At 44.1% G+C, this 20,137-nt stretch overlaps 1 protein-coding gene across 1 annotated transcript in view; it reads left to right on the top strand.

Annotated features, from left to right (window-relative positions):
* Positions 1 to 20,137, top strand: part of LOC115477101 (exocyst complex component 3-like protein 4) — a 104,399-nt gene that overhangs the window by 14,282 nt on the left and 69,980 nt on the right. Inside the window, 2 exon segments of the mRNA XM_030213717.1 lie at positions 5,918 to 6,052; positions 11,734 to 11,834. Coding sequence (XP_030069577.1) covers positions 5,918 to 6,052; positions 11,734 to 11,834 — 236 coding nt within the window.

Below are 20,137 nucleotides of genomic sequence, written 5' to 3'. Positions count from 1 at the left end.
ATGGAAGAAGTACAAAATGACTGTCAATCGACAAAGATCTGGGGCTCCACGCAAAATCTCACCTCGTGGGGTATCCTTGATCATGAGGAAGGTTAGAAATCAGCCTACAACTACAAGGGGGGAACTTGTCAATGATCTCAAGGCAGCTGGGACCACTGTCACCATGAAAACCATTGGTAACACATTACGACATAACGGATTGCAATCCTGCAGTGCCCGCAAGGTCCCCCTGCTCCGGAAGGCACATGTGACGGCCCGTCTGAAGTTTGCCAGTGAACACCTGGATGATGCCGAGAGTGATTGGGAGAAGGTGCTGTGGTCAGATGAGACAAAAATTGAGCTCTTTGGCATGAACTCAACTCGCCGTGTTTGGAGGAAGAGAAATGCTGCCTATGACCCAAAGAACACCGTCCCCACTGTCAAGCATGGAGGTGGAAATGTTATGTTTTGGGGGTGTTTCTCTGCTAAGGGCACAGGACTACTTCACCGCATCAATGGGAGAATGGATGGGGCCATGTACCGTACAATTCTGAGTGACAACCTCCTTCCCTCCGCCAGGGCCTTAAAAATGGGTCGTGGCTGGGTCTTCCAGCACGACAATGACCCAAAACATACAGCCAAGGCAACAAAGGAGTGGCTCAGGAAGAAGCACATTAGGGTCATGGAGTGGCCTAGCCAGTCACCAGACCTTAATCCCATTGAAAACTTATGGAGGGAGCTGAAGCTGCGAGTTGCCAAGCGACAGCCCAGAACTCTTAATGATTTAGAGATGATCTGCAAAGAGGAGTGGACCAAAATTCCTCCTGACATGTGTGCAAACCTCATCATCAACTACAGAAGACGTCTGACCGCTGTGCTTGCCAACAAGGGTTTTGCCACCAAGTATTAGGTCTTGTTTGCCAGAGGGATTAAATACTTATTTCCCTCTGCAGAATGCAAATAAATTCATATACTTTCCACAATGTGATTTTCCGGATTTAATTTGTGATGTGCTATCTCTCACTGTTACCAATAACCTACCCTTCAATTATGGGCTGCTCATGTCTTTGTCAGTGGGCAAACTTACAAAATCAGCAAGGGATCAAATACTTAATTCCACCACTGTATGTAGCCCCGTTCAGGACGTAAGGAGTCAGAAAGAGGGGGGACCCCACCAGCAAAGGTGCCTGGCAGCGATGGGGGAGGGTCAGTGGTGGCGGGGGTGGGAGGTCCAAAGTAGCGGGGTGGGGGAGGCGGCTGGGGAGGTGGGCTAAACAGTGCCCCCCCCCCACCTTGGGCTCTGGACCCCTCTCCCGCTGAGGTCTGGCTACGCCCCTGCCTCGGGAACGCCTGAATAGGTACTTTTCCCAGTTTCTCAGTCACACCTCTAGTGGACTCTGAGCCTTCAGAGGTAATTAGATTGTAAGCTCTTTGAGCAGGGACTGTATTTCTTCTATGTTTGTGCAGCGCTGCGTACGCCTTGTAGCGCTATAGAAATGCTAAATAGTAGTAGTAGTAGTAGTAATTAAAAGTGGCTTTCAGTCATCCAGCTTCCTCAGTCCTGCAGTACACTTAACTAATCTTATAGTCCGGGTACTCTGACTCTACACATTGACCCTGCACGAGGCATTTCAGAAGTAGGAATCTCTCTTCTCAACTCTTGGTACGTCTTTCCTCTAGGCTTCCCTGCCTTAGAGGAAGGAATAGCTTTCTTCTTTCAGTCCCGGGATTTCTTCCTTCTAGGCCTTCCTCCCACAGATGAAGAATATGCTGGGGTTTTTTTTTCTTTACCCTGAGACTGCTTTGGTACTTCTGACCTTTGGCTCCAAACTGCTTAGATCTCAACCTGCTTGTGGGTGGCAGAAAAGAGGCAAATAGCTGATGAGGCCTCACTTTTTCTTTACCCTTAGACCAGTAGGTCAGAGTCCAACCTCCAAGGCCTGCAGCTGAGGGCTCATTGAGCTCATTCCCTGTCTTGGGACGACACAGAAGAGGCAAAAGATTATTTTCCCTTCCAAACTAGGGGTCTATATACTCTTAACTGGAATCATCACATTTCCATATCTCCATTTAGGACCATTCCCAATGGGATTACTGCATTATTCTGCTACCAGAGCTATTGGTACAATTACAGCATACAAGCACCATTTATATTAATTATTGCATTGCTCAATGGGGTACATAATATCAAAGACACTAAAGTATATTGATGACTCTGTTTTTTTAATGCATATCCATCTTTCTTTTTAGCTGTGCTTTGTAAATTATGACTTGATGGGGATGGTAGAAGGTTGTTGGGTGTCCTAGGCAAACCTTCAACCATAAACCCCCCCTCCCTTAGACCCCTAATCTGTCCCCCTCCCCAAGACATGTTTTTTAAATATTAAGGGATCCTTTTATCAATCCATAGCAAAAATTGGTCTTAGCGCCCTTTTATGCATGTCATTTGTGCGCTCTAAGCCCATTTTTAGCGTGGCTGTAAAAAACTGTGATTTTTATTTATTTATGGCTATACAAAACTAGCAAGTAACGTCACATTTGCTAAAAATAAAACATGCAAGCAGGACTTCAGTGGCTTAGGTCATTCAGATTCTCCCAGGTACTTATCTGGAACGAACACGGAAATGCTCTACAGCACGGCTGTTTCATCCCGGCTTCAACAGGAGCGTTACTATCATGCAGCACGTTCGGTACCCCTGCCGCTCAGTATATTCGGTCTTGAGACTGTAGAACGATGCAGCATTCATTCCAGATAACTACCTGGGAGAATTTGATTGTATTTGGACTTTAATATTGAAATAAGAAGAAAATGATTACAAGTTATGGAATCAAATATATATGAGTTTTTTTCAGGACTGATTATTATTATCATTAATATTATTTATTACATTTGCATCCCACATTTTCCCGCATAGCAGTAGGCTCAATGTGGCGTACAGGTTCCGGAGAGGAGAGTACCAACTCCGGGAATATATACAGAGTGGAATACAGAGTAGAAGTAGGTGCAAAAAGGCTGATAAGGTTCCGGGACAGAGAATACAGACTCTGGTGGGCGAATACAAAGTAGCATATACAGTCGAAGTAATCCCAGTGAGGCTGATAAGTCTCCAGAGATGAGACTACAGCTTCTAGTGAGCAATACAGAGTAGAATACAGGGTAGAAGTACAATTAATTGTAACTGGAGTGGTTTGATTCATGCAGATTGAAGGAATGTGAATATGTGGATAGAAGTGAGTATTGTTCATTTCTTAGTTTGATAGATGTGATACATTATTCATGCATTAGTTTGGGTCTGTTGGGTAGGCTTTCCGGAAGAAGTGAGTCTTGAGGGTTTTTTTTTTTTTTTCGGAATTTTAGATGGGTGTTCACAGTTCTGATGTTTCTAGGTAATGTGTTCCAGAGCTGGGTGCAAATATAGTTAAAGCTGGATGCATATGTTGATTTGTATTTCAGTCCTTTACAGTTTGGGTAGTGCAGGTTTAGAAACGTTCTCGATTCGATGGTGTTTTTAGTTGGTAAGTCGATAAGTTCAGTTGGGGCCAGGCTATGGATTATTTTGTGGACCAGAGTGCAAATTTTGAAGGCTATTCGTTCCTTGATTGGTAGCCAGTGCAGTAATTTCACAAAGGGGTTTAGCACTATCGAATCTTGTCTTTCCGAAGATAAGCCTAGATGCCGTGATCTGCGCGGTCTGGAGTTTCCTTAAGATCTGTTCTTTGCATCCTGCATATACGGCGTTGCAGTAGTCAACATGTCATAGTACCATTGTTTAAATTATGTTACAGAAAGTTTCCCTTGGGAAGAATTGTTTGACCCATTTGAGTTTCCACATTGCACGGAACATTTTCTTTGTGGTGGCAGCAGCTTGTTTCTCCAGGGTTAGGTTGGTGTCAATGGTAATTCCAAGAATCTTCAGTTTGTCTGAGATGGGGAGAGTATGTTTCGGGGTATTTATGGTTGTAGGGAGGTTTGTTTTGTGGTGGGATGAGAGAATAAGGCAGTGAGTTTTTTCCTTGTTGAGTTTGAGTTTGAATGCCGTTGCCCAGGCATCCATTATGCTTAAACTATTCTTTATTGAATCGGTGATTTCTGTTGGGTTAGAGTTGAATGGTATATAAATTGTGACGTCGTCCGCATACAGAAAAGGATTGAGATTTTGATTATATAGGGCATGAGCAAGGGGGATCATCATTAGATTAAATAAGATGGGTGAGAGACATGAACCCTGGGGTACATCGCAGTCCGTACTCCATAATGGTGAGTTTGCTTTGAGTTTGCTTTGCTGATGAAGAAGTAGGGCAGGTCATTAGTCCAAACCTTGTTTCAGACGTGATCTAAGCCACTGAAGTCCTTTTTCCTACTTGTATTTTTTATTTTTAGCAAATGTGGCGTTACTTGCTAGTTTTGTATAGTGACATTTTCTAAGGAGCAAGAAAAGCCAGTGAAAATAGTTGTGATACATTGAAGCTACAAAACATAAGTACATAAGTATTGCCATACTAGGACAGACCAAAGGTCTATCAAGCCCAGCATCCTGTTTCCAACAGTGGCCAATCCAGGTCACAACTACCTGGCAAGATCCCAAAAAAGCTCAATATATTTTATGCTGCTTATCCCAGAAATAAGCAGTGGATTTTCCCCAAGTCCATTTTAATAATGGTCTATGAACTTTTCCTTTAGGAAGCCATCCAAACGTTTTTTAAACCCCACTAAGCTAACCACCTTTACAACATTCTCTGACAAAGAATTACAGAGATTAATTACATGTTGAGTGAAGAAATATTTTCTCCAATTCATTTTAAATTTACTACTTTGTAGCTTCATTAAATGCCCCCCTAGTCCTAGTATTTTTGGAAAGCGTAAACAGACGCTTCACGTCTACCCTTTCCACTCCACTTCACTCATTATTTTATACACCTCTATCATATCTCCCCTCAGCCGTCTTTTCTCCAAGCTGAAGAGCCCTAACCGCTTTAGCCTTTCCTCGTAGGGAAGTCGTCCCATCCCCTTTATCATTTACTGTTGCCCTTCTCACCTTTTCGAATTCCACTATATCTTTTTTGAGATGTGGTGATCAGAATTGAACACAAGCTATTTATTTATGGCCATTTGCAAATCATGTGAGCACTTATCATTACCTATTTTATAGGCAGTAAGGGGTCCTGTGTTGTCTGTGTGCTGACCTGGTGGCACACAGTGATGTGGATATGCTAAGTAGTTAGCACAGGAACACCCACTCTCTGCACCTAACACGGCCCCCTAAAAAATACAAAAAAAATGTACTGTGTGGTTAGGTGCACACATGCAAAAACCAACATGTGATGCTTTAGAGCATCCTGCATCAAGCCATTTTCCTGTATTAGGTGCATATTAGCACCTAACGCAGCTTAGTAAAAGGACCCCTAAATGTTGTTGTGCGTGTATATTATACACACAAAAAGTGAGGCCAGTTTCCAAAAGTCATGTACCCAGCTGTTTGAAAATTGTCCTGCTGTTGACTGCATATAGCTGGTTCTTTGAGGTTGTGTGGCAGTCAGGGCCTCTTGTTTTGCTTTGACTGCATCTGCTCTTTGGCGTCTTCCAGAAGGTGCTGCCCTAGATGACCACCTTGTCTTGCCTAATGGTTGGGCTGGCCTTGGTGCCTGATCCAAAAATGTAAAAAAAAAAAAATCAGAATAAGATGCTGCTCCATTTTTTTTCTCTTAGTTTTTGTAGTAGGACTGGGGAAGAAATGTTTCCATCTTGTTGTAGTGATCAGTCAGCCAAAGCACGTAATTTCATCTCATCTGATTTTAAAAATCTGAGTAGAACCCACAAAAATGATAAGGGGGAAGCCTGCGGAAGAGAAGGAATAAAAGGATTAAAATTTTTCTGGCTTGGGAGTAGAGGGGTTGCCATTAGTGTGATCATGAATTGCGGGGTTTATTTTATGCATAGGAAAAGGTGAGCAAATATTGGGAGAAAATCCTGGAAATCGAGATGGAGAGTTGGAACAGAGAAGAGGAGCCAAAACGTGAAGGAGTTCGGAACCAAGGCTGCTATTGCTTACCAATGTACATTGATATTCAGCAGGTAATGGAGTTTCTTGATATTTAAATCTGTGATACAATTGTGTTCTTTTCAAAGATTGAGAGATACCCACAGTCATTCTTTTCTTTGAGACTTTGCCACAGGTCCATATTGCTAAAAACAAACAAACCAGCAGAGGCTTTCTCAGTCTGATTCATAGAAACATAGAAATACTAGTAAAAAAGGCCCGTTTCTGACACAAATGAAACGGGCGCTAGCAAGGTTTTCCTCGGAGTGTGTATGTTTGGGAGAGTGTATGTGAGAGTGACTGTTTGAGAGTCAGAGTGAAAGTGTGAGTGTGTGTGTGTGAGAGAGAGAGTGAGCCTGGGTGTGAGTGTGTTTGTGAGAGAGTGTGTGTGTGAGAATGAGAGTGTGTGCAAGTGTGTATGTGAGACACAGTGTGAGAGAGAGTGTGTGTGTGTGGGCGAGAGAGAGAGTGTGTGTGAGACACAGATTCTCTGTGAGAGTGAGTGTATGAGACCAAGCGAGTGTGTGAGTGACTGTGTGGCACATAGAGAGTGAATGTGATACAGTGTGAGACAGTTATGCATATTTTCAAAGCACTTAGCCTTCCAAAGTTCCATAGAAACCTATGGAACTTTGGAAGGCTAAGTGCTTTGAAAATATGCCTCAGAGTGTGTGAGAGTGAGAGTCAGAAAGACATTGTATATGAGAGAGAGAGTGTGTGCCCTGCCCTCCCAATCCATGCCCATCTGTCCCCTGCCCCCTCCATTCATCCTTTTCCAGCAATTCCCCTCTCTCCCTGAGCCCTGCCCTGCAATCCATATCCATCCATGCCCATCTGTCCCCTCCATTCATCCCTATCCAGCAATTCCCCTCTCTCCCTGAGCCCTGCCCTCCCAATCCATGCCCATCCATTCTCCTCTGTCCCCTGCCCCCTCCATTCATCCCTTTCCAGCAATTCCCCTCTCTCCCTGAGCCCTGCCCTCCCAATCCATGCCCATCCATGCTCCTCTGTCCCCTGCCGCCTCCATTCATCCTTTTCCAGCAAGTCTCCTCTCTCCCTTCCATGACCCCCCTCGCATCCATGCTCCTCTCTCTCCCATGTCCCAGCCTGGCCCGCCCTCTTCTCCCCCCCCCCCTTCGCATCCATGCCCCCCCTTCGCATCCATGCTGTCGTTTCTCCCCTGCCCTCCCGCTCCCATTGTTCAACTTTACTGCCCACCCTCTTCTCTCCCCCCAACATCCCTTTTTTTTTCTTCTTCTTTTTAAATTTACCTCCGTGGCAGTTCCGGCAGCGCAGCGTCAGGGAAGGAGGCGGCGCTCCCGACGTCTAGCCTTCCCTTTGCTGTGTTCCGCCTTCTTCTGACGTCATCCTTGACGTCAGAAGAAGGCGGAACACAGCGAAGGGAAGGCTAGAGACATCAGGAGCGCCGCCTCCTTCCCTGACGCTGCGCTGCCGGAATTGTTTGGGTTTTTTTCCGCCCTCGATGTCATGACGTTTGACGCGAGGGCGGGGCAGAGACGGCTGGCTGGCTTCACACCATGAATCCACGAACCCTACAGCCAGGGAGTGTTTGAGTGGCTTCAGAACGTTGTCTTCAGAACGTTCACGGTGCGTTTTATTATATTAGATGAGGGCACATAAAGACCACATGCCCTATTCAGTGTGTCCATACACACCAACTACGACGCTTACAATCCCTTCCTCTCCCTCAGAGATCCCCTGGCTTGTTCCATACTTTCTTGGATTAAGATACTCTCCTTGCCATAACCACTTCTACTGGAGGCTGGTCAATATATCTACCACTCTTTCTGTAAAGAAATATTTCCTTAGATTTATCCTGAGTCTACCCTCTTTCTCCCTTATCCTATGTGTGGGAAAATTGTTGAAACTTCTATGGTGGCCACACCATTTATATGGTGACCGTACCAGGATTGTACCCTCCACTTATTCATTCTGGTTTGGCATACCTTTTACACCTAATGTGGATATCGGATCCCTGCATAACATGTTGTTACATTTCTGTAAATCCAAATACTGAAAACAGAGATCAAGGTACAGCAGCATAACCTCAAACAGGCACCCCAAACTCAAGACAAAAAGAAAACCAAAAGGAATCCCACGGAGAGCTTAAGCTGCAATTTACAGTGGGAAATTGGAGAAAGCTTTGGAAAAACCAGGGACGCAAGATGATCATCAAATCACAAAAACACTTTATTTCTGGTACTTGCAGAAATTGTGCAAAGCCCGACACAACACTATGTTTCGGCACAAAGTGCCTGCTTCAGGGGTCATGAGTTGATGATGTATCCAAAGCACTGTTGGAATCTAACATTGGGAAACACTTCTGTAGTTATTAAACTGGTCTTTAGAAAGACCTTGGTATTCTCAATGCTCCTGTAGCAAACTGCAGTGTAAAACACATAGAGGGGCATAATTGAACGGGGGGGGGGGGGGGGGGGCCCAAGTTTTCGTGAGGGCGTCCTTGCAGGACGTCCCCGTGAAGGGGCGGGGAAACCCGTATTATTGAACAAGATGGGCGGCCATCTTTCGTTTCAATAATACGGTCAGGGATGCCCAAATATCCACATTTAGGTCGACCTTAGAGATGGTCGTCCCCGATTTTCGGCGATATGGAACCCGAGGACGCCCATCTCAGAAATGACCAAATCCAAGCCCTTTGGTCATGGGAGGAGCCAGCATTCGTAGTGCACTGGTCCCCTGACATGCCAGGACACTAACCGGGCACCCTAGGGGGCACTGCAGTGGACTTCAGAAAAAGCTCCCAGGTGCATAGCTCCCTTACCTTGTGTGCTGAGCCCCCCAACCCCTCCCCCAAAACCCACTCCTCACAACTGTACACCACTACCATAGCCCTTAGAGATGAAGGGGGGCACCTAGATGTGGGTACAGTGGGTTTCTGGTGGGTTTTGGAGGGCTCATGTTTACCACCACAAGTTTAGCAGGTGGGGAGGATGGGCCTGGGTCCGCCTGCCTGAAGTGCACTGCAGTACCCACTAAAACTGCTCCAGGGACCTGCATACTGCTGTCATGGAGCTGGGTATTTTTATTTATTTTTATTTTGTATCCCACATTTTCCCACCTATTTGCAGACTCAATGTGGCTTACATTTGCCATAATGGCGATTGCCATTTCCGGACTACAAATATGCACATGGTTTTGCAATCAAGTGCGTACATACATGGTAGAAGAATGCATTGTGATCTTGTGTAGCTGTCAGCATTATGTAGTTGCTCAGGTGACGACATTAGGGTGAGAGTAATAGTGTTTGGCAGTGAAGTTAGTCGGCATTGTGTGGTTGCATAGTAGTCGATTTTAGATTAGAAGTGGTATTGTTTGTTCATTAAGGTCATTGAGTTTGCTCGGTAACATGATTAGGGTCGGTCCAGTCTTATTCTTCATTCTTATTGTTTAGTAGTTAGGACGGTTGTTTGTTGTATGCCTTCTGAATAAGTCAGTTTTCAGTAGTTTTCAAAAGATAGTTAAATCTTGCGTTGTCTTTTATGGTCTTCGGAAGCGCGTTCCATAGCTGCGTGCAAATGTAGGAGAAACTGGTTGCGTAAGTGGACTTGTATTTTAATCCTTTGCATTTGGAGTAATAGAGGTTGAGGAATGTGCGTGCTGATCTTTTTGCGTTCCTAGCAGGTAGGTCTATAAGGTCTGTCATATAGGCCGGAGCATCCTCATGTATAATTTTGTGGACCATGGTGCATACTTTGAACGCAATTCTTTCTTTTAGTGGGAGCCAGTGTAGTTTTTCTCTTAGGGGTTTGGCGCTTTTGTATTTTGCTTTCCCGAATATGAGTCTAGCTGCTGTATTTTGGGCTGTTTGCAGCTTCTTAATGACTTGTTCTTTACAACCTGCGTAAATTGCATTACAGTAGTCTAAGTGGCTCAGCACCAGTTGATTGTACTAGGCTGCGGAATATGTCCCTTGGGAAGTAAGGTTTCATTCTTTTGAGTTTCCACATGGCGTAGAACATTTTCTTTGTTGTATTTTTCGCATGGTCTTCTAGTGTGAGATTTCGGTCAATCGTAACTCTCAGAATTTTCAAGTTGTCAGAGGGTATGATATTTGAGGCTGGAAAAAATATTTTAATATTTTTTTAGGGTAGGAGGGGGTTAGTGACCATTGGGGGAGTAGGGGGAGGTGATCCCCGATTCCCTCCAGTGGTCATCTGGTCGTTTAGGGCACATTTTTGTGGCTTGGTCATAAAAAAAAAAAGGACCAAATAAAGTCGGCCAAGTGTTGGGACGCCCTTCTTTTTTCTTTTATCAGCCGAGGACGCCCATGTGTTAAGCACGCCCCAGTCCCGCCCTCACTATGCTTCCAACACGCCCCCAGGAACTTTGGTTGTCCCTGCGACGGAAAGCAGTTGAGGGCGCCCAAAATCGGCTTTCGATTATGCCGATTTGGGCGACACTGGGAGAAGGACGCCCATCTCCCGATTTGTGTCGAAAGATGGGCGCCCTTCTCTTTCGAAAATGAGCACAATAGTGTAAATTGCTATAGGAGCATCGCGAATACCAAGGTCTTTCTAAAGACCAGTTTAATAACTACAGAAGTGTTTTGCAATGTTAGATTTAAGTAGGCCTGGACATTGGTAAATGTGTTGCATCTTACAGTGCCATAGCATTAGGTTCTCTATCACAGAGAAAATCTAAGGATCAGGCAATCAGTTTCAAAAACAATGAATTATTTTGTTTTCGTTCATTCAAACAGTGGTATTATCTTCCATGCAGACCCTTGGAAATATTTGGGCGTCTAAAATTTCAAACCACCAAAATCTCCTAAATTATCCTTTCTTTCAATTATGATAAATATATTGCAAATTATTTATTTCAGCCCTTCTTGACAGTTTTTCCAGTGCAGTGAGCTTCTAGGTACTTAATCTGAGTACAATTACTTTAATAGCAGTAGGTATTTGTGCCATTTAATAGTTGTTAAGTGGTGTTAATTAGATACAATTGGCCACAGAATGGTAGGGTTTTTTTTTTAATCTCCCAAACTGACAGAAATAAAATTAAGATGTCAGGTAGAAGCAAACTGGGAGATGCAAATATGTGTATGATAAACGGGGGTGGGGGAGACATGTAAAGAGAAGAGAGAAGTGACATTCACTGTAGTGGAAACACTGGAAGAAGGCTTATTCTGGTAACAAACAGCCTGATGGAGCACTGGTGATGGAGCACTGGTCTTTGCTCTTTGTTGACAAAAGAGGCCTGTAGATTTCTTGTTCAGGTTGCTGAAGGCTGTAGGAGCAGACAGCATTGAAAGGGATAGGTCAGAAGAGAGAAAAGTGCTTCAGAAAGATCAGTGAGACCCAATAGCTAACCAAAGAGTAGCACTAGAATTTAGCTCCAACGGGTTGGTGCATCCTGCCCCTTAGCTTCTGGAGCCACCCGCGGTAGATGACTGTGGATGTCCATGATGTTGACCATGAGGAACGGAAAGAGTAAGGCAAGGAAGAGCATAAGCAGGGAAAAGATAATTATGTACAATACTGGAGCATAGCTGCCAACATCTCAAAATGATTGGGGGGGGGGGGTGGGGGCAAATGCAGTACAAATTGCTACTGCTCATATTTGGCTCCTACCCCAGATAAAGGATACATGAAAATAATACGTGAACAGGCATGAACGGGCACAGATCAGTCTGTGAATACAGCCTTTGAGTTTGCTGCCTTGTATCTTTCAGATGATCGAACATCATGTAAGAAGATCTGAGAAAATCTGCAAAGATTTGGAAAGATCAGCTCTTCAAATATGCTTAGAAGGACTTCAGCAGTTCATAAAGAGGTGTGTGCAACATTTGGCTTTTATGCTTCTTATTATAATCCCCCCAGTCCTTGTCAAAATATATCATGAATGTGATCCAAGCACAGCCATCTTGTGCTGTATTAACAGCAGTGGCATAGCCACGGGTGGGCCAGGGCCCACCCAAAGTTGTAGCGCTCTGCTATGACTGGTGGGAATCCCTAAATCCCACCAGATGAAGACTTCCTCTTCCTCAGCCAGCCAGCGCTTTTCGAAATGGCAACCAGCTACACTTCCCTCAAGCTGACGCCAACACCAGCCCCTCTGCACGTGCCCAGTTTCACACATTTGCAAGCACTGAATATGCACGGCCTGCTGGCGGCAGCATCAACTTGAGGCAAGTACCACCGGCTGCCGTTTGGAAGAGCGCTGGCTGCCCGAGGAGAATGAAGTCTTCAGCTGATGGGGTTTGGGTTTTCTCGTGGGAGGGGGGGGGGATAAATTCTATTCCCACCCAGCTTGGGCTCAAGCCTACCCAAAATCAGCCATCTGGCTATGCCCTTGATTATCAGTATAAAAGGTTAAGAATGTTCTTATGCCTGGGAAGGGGGATCTTGGGTCATCTGAGATAAACTGTCACACTTCATGTCAAAACATTTATCTCTCGCCAATTCTCAACATTTTGATTCAAGGTGAGTTACAGCATTACAAAAAACTAACCTCAGAACAATCAGGATAAATTTAACGTTAAAATCCACCCAGTCTAGTAAACAAGTACGTTTTCAAGGTTTTACAAAAAAAAAAAATAATTCTTAATCAGGAGCAATTCTGATGGAAAATCATTCCAGTGACAAACTTCCATGAAGAAAAATGATTGAGATAAGACTGCCTTAAAATGTGTATTTTTAACTGAAGGAACAGCTAATAACAAATGGTTACACTTCTTTGAAATTGTCTTAGATCTTAACACAGTCACCAACTGAGAACCTCCGTCATGACGCATACCATCCAAAAACTTGAATACCAGACAGAGTACTTTAAAAATAATCCAAGACTTCACAGGCAGCCAGTGTAATTCAACCAAGTGAAGACTCACATGGTCTGACCTAGTTTTTCAAGATATTAGTCTAGCAGCTGAATTCTGAACTAATTGAATTCTAGAAAGTTGTTGAGAAGAGAGACTCAAATATAATGAATTACTGTAGTCCAAAAGCAGTAAGAGAGTTAACTGTACAATAATCCTAAAATGTTCTTCTAAAAAATAGGATCTTAACAAATGTATCTGTTTTTGCTTAAAAATAAGCTTTTCTAATTAAATTATTAATTTGAGGATCCATAGACAAATATGAATCCAATATAGTTCCCGATACTTGAGATGTTTTTCTATTGGAATCTTAGCTGAGATTGGGTGGCGATGCTGGTAATTGGGAAACGAAACCAGTACGGGGCAGACTTCTACGGTCTACGCCCTGATCGTGACTGAATAGATAGGGATGGGCTTCAGTGTAAATTTTAAGGGGCTTCGACATTAGCTTCAGAACTTTTAGTACAAGAAGAGTGCTGGGCAGACTTATACAGTCTGTGCCCTGAGAATGGCAAGGACAAATCAAACTTATGGCCGATAATGGAAAAAAGAAGGGCGTCCTTCACGAGCATTTGGCCGACTTTACTTTGTCCATTTTTTTTTTCATGACCAAGTATCAGAAAAGTGCCCGAACTGACCAGATTACCACCGGAGGGAATCGGGGATGACCTCCCCTGACTTCCCCAGTGGTCACTATTTATTTATTTATTGCATTTGTAGCCCACATTTTCCCACCTTTTTGCGGGTTCAGTGTGGCTTACAATATGAGTTAAATGTTGGAAATACAATTTGTTTACAGATTGGTTATGGATTACATTGTGCAGAGTTATGCGAAACAATTGTAACAATGGAGCACAAACATTGAAACTTTGGAAGGAAACAATGGGAGCTTAGAGGGCGATAAAAAGGCATGAAGACATATGGTATATATCTTTCTGTGAGTAAAGGTATAAATGATGTGATAATACGGGAATGAGAGTTCAGAGGTGAATGTATGATGCATTAGTGAACAGTAAGTGTGGACTTTATGTGTTTTGGTTCTTTCCGTAAATCTTTTCGAAAAGATGGGTGTTCAGTAATCTGCGGAAGGAAGCTTGCTCGTTGATTGTTCTTAAGTTGCGCGGCAGTGTATTCCAATACTGCGTGTATTCCAATACTAACCACCTTCCACCCCGAAAAAAACAACGTCAAAAACTTTTGTCTTTTTTTTTTTTAGAGTATGTCTTTCGCTATGCCTCCATCCCTGCGATGGCAGTTCACATCCAAAATGTGGACGTTTCTGTGAGAAGGACGTCCATTCCTTTGCTATGCCTCTGACACCCTTTTTATTTAGTTGGATTTTGGATCACAAGTAGCAGCAGTGGGATTTGAACCAGCCACCTCTGGATTGCAAGACCAGTGCTTTAACCACTAGGCCACTCTGCCACTCCTCCAATCTACTCCACTCCCTTGAAATTTGGCCATCCCTGTGGGGGGGGGGGCAGTATGCAGGTCCCTGGGGGGGGGAGGTATGTGTGTGTCAGCGGAGGCATTAACGAAGGCGTGGACGTCCTTCTTTCAAACATTTTGGACGTCTCCAACTGCCCCCCACAGGGATGGCCAAATTTCAAGGGAGTGGAGGCGTGGCAGAGTGGCCTAGTAGTTAGAGCACTGGTCTTGCATTCTAGAAGTGGCTGGTTCAAATCCCACTGCTGCTACTTGTGATCCAAAATCCAAATAAATAAAGAGAGTGTCAGAGGCTTAGCAAAGGAATGGACATCCTTCTCACAGCAACGTCCACATTTTGGACATCCTCAACCGCCGTCGCTTCCCCTCCTTAGGAAGGAAATCGTGTGCAAATGAGCTAACAGCGAGCAGCTCATTTGCATGCAATTTCCTTCATGCATGCCTGTTCCTTTCCAGATCGGTAAGGGAAAGGCTTTTTCCATTCAGTTAGTGGGACCAGTGCACTACGAATGCAGGCTCCTCCCACAACCAAATGGCTTGGATTTGGTCGTTCCTGAGATGGGCGTCCTCGCTTTCCATTATCACCAAAAACCGGGGACGACCATCTCTAAGGTCGACCTAAATTTCATGATTTGGGCATTCCTGACCGTATTATCAAAACGAAAGATGGACGTCCATCTTGTTTTGATAATACGGGTTGCCCCGCCCCTTTATGGGGCCATCCTTAGAGTTGGGCGCCCTTAGAGATTGGCGCCTCCATTCGATTGTCCCCCTCTATGTTACTTTAAATTGAAATCCAGTGTTCTCCATACTAGTCTGAGGTGGTAGAGATGAAAATGGTAATGGAATTCAAAAATGCTTTGGACAAACACAAAGGAATCCCGTTTAAGTTCTGAGATTTGGTGATAGCCATCCTGTATAAGATAGAGAATACTTTTATGAAGAAAAATAGTGAATGCATAGTTTGTTATGTGGAAGGATTAAAGATAGATTTTATAGTTAGGAAAATCTAGAATCTCTGCCTTTATCTAGTATATCCCCAGTGACTTTAGAGTGTTACGGTTCTGTGATTACTTGATTTTATACAGATCGCAAATAACGGTTTTAAATTTATGATCCAGGTAGAAAAATGAATTTATGGACTGGGATGAAAAAAACTCTTCGCCCATGTCAGTGCCTTACATGATCGTGTAATTAACAGCCTCCTTGAGTTAAGGTAGGTTTTTGTCTATACCATATTTTATAGGCACATTGAGGGGCATAATCGAACAGAAACGCCTATCTCCATGGGCGTTTATCTCCGAGAACGGGTCCGTGAAGGGGCAGACCCAAGCGTATTTTCGAAAAAATTAGACGTCCATGTTTTATTCGCCAAGTTGTGAGCTGGGCGTTTTTGCTTTTCAGCGATAATGGACAATGAAATCGCCCAGCTCAAAAACGAATAAATCCAAGGCATTTGTTCGTGGGAGGGCTAGGAGTCGTAGTGCACTGGTCCCCCTAACATGCCAGGACACCAACCAGGCACCCTAGGGGGCACTTTTACAAAAACAGAACAAAAGGTAAAGAGCTCCAGGTGCATAGCACCCTTCCCTTGTGTGTAGAGCCCCCCAAATCCCCCTCAAACCCACTGCCCACAAGTCTACACCATTACTATAGCCCTAAGGAGTGAAGGGGGCACCTACATGTGGGTACAGTGGGTTCGGGGGGGGGGGGTTGGACGACTAAGCATTAAGCAGCACAATTGTAACAGGTGGGGGGGGGGGATGGGCCTGGGTCCACCTGCCTGAAGTCCACTGCACCCCCTAACAACTGCTCCAGGGACCTGCATACTGCTGCCAGGGAGGTGGGTATGACATTTGAGGGTCAAAATAAAAAGTTGTGAAACATCATTTTTTGTGGTGGGGATGGGGTTTATGACCACTGGGGGAGTCAGGGAGGTCATCCCCGATTCCCTCCAGTGGTCACCTGGTCATTTAGGGCACTTTTGGGGCCTTAACGTGAAAAAACAGGGTCCAGGAAAAGTGCCCTAAATTCTAGCTAAAAACGCATACTTTTGTCCCATTATCTGTGAAATGCGCCCATCTCTGTTCGGCAGATAACCACGCCCCAGTTCCGCCTTCGCCACACCTCTGACACGCCCCCATCAACTTTGTCCGCATCCGCGACGGAGTGCAGTTGAAAACGTCCAAAATCGGCTTTCGATTATACCGCTTTATTCGTTTTTGTGAGATAAACGCCCATCTCCCCGATTTAGGTCGGAACTTGGGCGTTTTTCTCGTTCGATTATAAGCAGGATTGTGTATCAGTTTGTACCATTCAGTTGGATTTATTAGTTCAGTGGAATGGTTTTTACAATAACTGAGCAAAAATATAATCTAATATAATATATATTAGAAATCAAATAAAATTACACCTTGTTTTGTGAAATTGCATTTGCTCCCTATTGAGGCTGGGGTGTTGTTTAAGATCGGATGTCTCTTTGTAAGATCACTTATGGATTAATACCACAATATATACTCTCTCTTTAATTCATTATTCATTCGTGAATCAAATGTATAATACCCGAGTTTCATCATTATTTACTTTTCCCAGCCCTCAGGGGATCACCTCTAAGAGAATATTTTCTTGTCTCAATGCTTATCAAGCAGACAGTTTGTGGAAATGTAGGTACTTCTACCTAAATAGCAATTATTCTGGACTCGTTTGCTAAGGATATGAGAGTACCTAAATATGGCTCTTAGATTCTTTTCAGGCTGTCTCCCAGAGGAAATAATGCCAAAGTGGAAATATATTATTATTATAGATCTAAAAACAACAATATGGCCAAATGCAAAGCAAGTTACAAAACTATCAGGCTTGTTTTCGAAGGAGAAGGGCACCCATCTTCCGACACAAATCGGGAGATGGACGTCCTTCTCTCAGGGTTGCCCAAATCGGCATAATCGAAAGCCGATTTTGGGCGTCCTCAACTGCTTTCTGTCACGGGGACAACCATAGTTCACAGGGGCGTGTCGACAGCATAGCGAAGGCGGGACTGGGACGTGCTTAAGAGATGGGCGTCCTCGTCCGATAATGGAAAAAAGAAGGGCGTTCCCTGACGAGCACTTGGCCAACTTGGTTCATTTTTCTTGCGACCCAAGCCTCAAAAAGGGTGCCCGAACTGACCAGAGGACCACGGGAGGGAATCAGGGATGACCTCCCCTTACTCCCCCAGTGGTCAACGACCCCCTCCCACCCTAAAAAAAAACTTCAAATTTTTTTTTGCCAGCCTCAAATGTCATACCCAGCTCCATGATAGCAGTATGCAGGTCCCTGGAGCAGTTTAGTGGGTACTGCAGTGCACTTCAGGCAGGTGGACCCAGGCCCATCCCCCCCTACCTGTTACACTTGTGGTGGTACATGTGAGCCCTTCAAAACCCACCAGAAACCCACTGTACCCACATGTAGGTGCCCCCTTCACCCCTTAGGGCTATGGTAGTGGTGTACAGTTGTGGGGAGTGGGGTTTTTTAGGGGGGGGGGTTGGGGGGCTCAGCACCCAAGTTAAGGGAGCTATGCACCTGGGAGCAATTTGTGAAGTCCACTGCAGTGCCCCCCTAGGGTGCCCGGTTAGTGTCCTGGCATGTGAGGGGGACCAGTGCACTACAAATGCTGGCTCCTCCCATGACCAAATAGCTTGCATTTGGTCGTTTCTGAAATGGGTGTCCTCGGTTTCCTTTATTGCTGAAAACCGGGGATGACCATCTCTAAGGATGACCTAAGGACAACCATCTCTAAGATCGACCTAAATGTTGAGATTAGGATGTCCCCGACCGTATTATCGAAATGAAAGATGGACACCCATCTTGTTTCGATAATACGGGTTTCCCTGCCCCTTCACGGAGCCGTCCTGCGAGGACAGCCCCAGGAAAGCTTGGGCTTCCCGTTCAATTATGCCCCTCCACGTACACTACCCAAAATATACTGATTATTATACATATATATATATATATATATATATATACACACACACACACACACCCTTCTTTCTTTCACGTCTAGCTGAATACAAGCAGAGCTCAACATCTGCTGACTCTCAGCCACCTTCCTGGTTTTGCTGAATCTGCAGTTAATTACTTTTACACACTACCCCCTTTTCTTGTTTCTTTACTTTCTCAGTTCCATTCCTTCACATTCTATTCTTATCTCAGAGCTGCACTTATACCCTAGAGTCTATAGTCCATCTTCACTCTTCTGGTCTTCTGATATGTCTCCACTTGTTACCAGTTTTCCCTGGCAGGTTGCTATTGTTATCACACAACCTCCTAATGAAACAAAGCTGGCCAAACTCTCTTTACTCTGTAGTTAAATAATACACCGATTCCATTTTTCATAACAAGCAGCTATTATGCACAGAGATTTCTACACCACTTAGCAACTTAGGAAGCAGTTTCTGGCTCTTAGGGAGTGGGTGTTGGCTCTGGAAGCACCTTGTTTTGTTATCCTTGTCAATGTTTAATTACCTTTCAATACAGAGATATGTATATTTTGACTCCTCAATTAGAAAAGGAAAAGGTGGAAAAAAGCAAGGTCAATAATTAATGGATCATCGTTATGGATAAATATTAATATCTTATATTTCTTTTACACATATTTCCTTTAGTGTACTAGTCTTGTATATTGTATTTGTTTTATCACTATATATATATATATATAGAGAGAGAGAGAGAGAGAGAGAGAGAGTGAGTGAGTGATGGATGGATATATATATAGATATATATTAAAGTTGAATACAATTACAACAAAGTACAATTTCAACATTAACCAGTTCACATCATGAGGAGCAGAGAGAGAACACTAAAGGAAATAACTGTAAAAGAAATATAGCACTCCTACACTTCACGGTTAATGCTTAACTGGCAAAACACACTTCTTTAGTCAGCCTTAGTTTCTTGAACCCATCCATGACACCCCTCTCCCCTCAAGGGTCCCTTAAGGGGAACCCAGCCTGGGAGCAGAGCAGAACAGGAAAGAGCCTGTTCAATACCAAAGGCAACAGCTCAGAGACGTGCACCTTTGGAGAGGAGAAGGTCAGACAGGGAGGTCTGGTCAAAGTGGAGATTTGCTCGTCACATCAGTGCTGTTTTACCCAGAAAGGATGGGTATTGACAAGAGGAGCTGGAAATTAAGGGCCCTGTTTACTAAGATTTGCTAGCATTTTTAGCATGCACTAATGGTGACGACGCCCATAGGAATATTATAGGCATCTAACCGCTTAGCGCACGCTAAAAACGCTAGCTGGTGCTAGTTGATGCCCGGACTGTGTTGTGTGTACTGAGACCAGGGTTACAGGAAAATTTATTATTGTAAATTAATACGTGCAAATGTTTCTGATAACCTTCCGACCTCACTGATATCAGGATTTGTGTAACCTCTTCTCAAGAAAAAGTACCTTCTGCTATGCAGGTTAGCTGATTTATTTTCGCTCTGAAGTATTTTCCATCAGAGCAAAGTTTGGCAATAGTGACAGTTGTTTTCAGCGGGCAGTTTCTTTTCCTGACCTGATGTCAGTTCCAGCAGATAGAACTTGGTCCACTTTCACTTCTCCTGAATGGTCTCAAATAAATGTGCTTTATAGAAAATATATATTAAGGGCCCTGTTTACTAAGGTGCACTAGCGTTTTTAGTGCGCGCAAATGCTAGAGACAACCTTAGGAATATGGGTGTCTCTAGCATGCGTGCTAAAAACACTAGCGCACCTACAGCGCAGCTTAATAAACAGGGCTCTAAATCTTATTGTTTACTGGACAACTGCCCCTCGGCTATTCTAAAGGCTGC

Source organism: Microcaecilia unicolor, chromosome 9 (assembly GCF_901765095.1).
Source record: "Microcaecilia unicolor chromosome 9, aMicUni1.1, whole genome shotgun sequence".
Classification (NCBI taxonomy): domain Eukaryota; kingdom Metazoa; phylum Chordata; class Amphibia; order Gymnophiona; family Siphonopidae; genus Microcaecilia; species Microcaecilia unicolor.
This window is presented reverse-complemented; position numbering and strand designations above follow the sequence as displayed.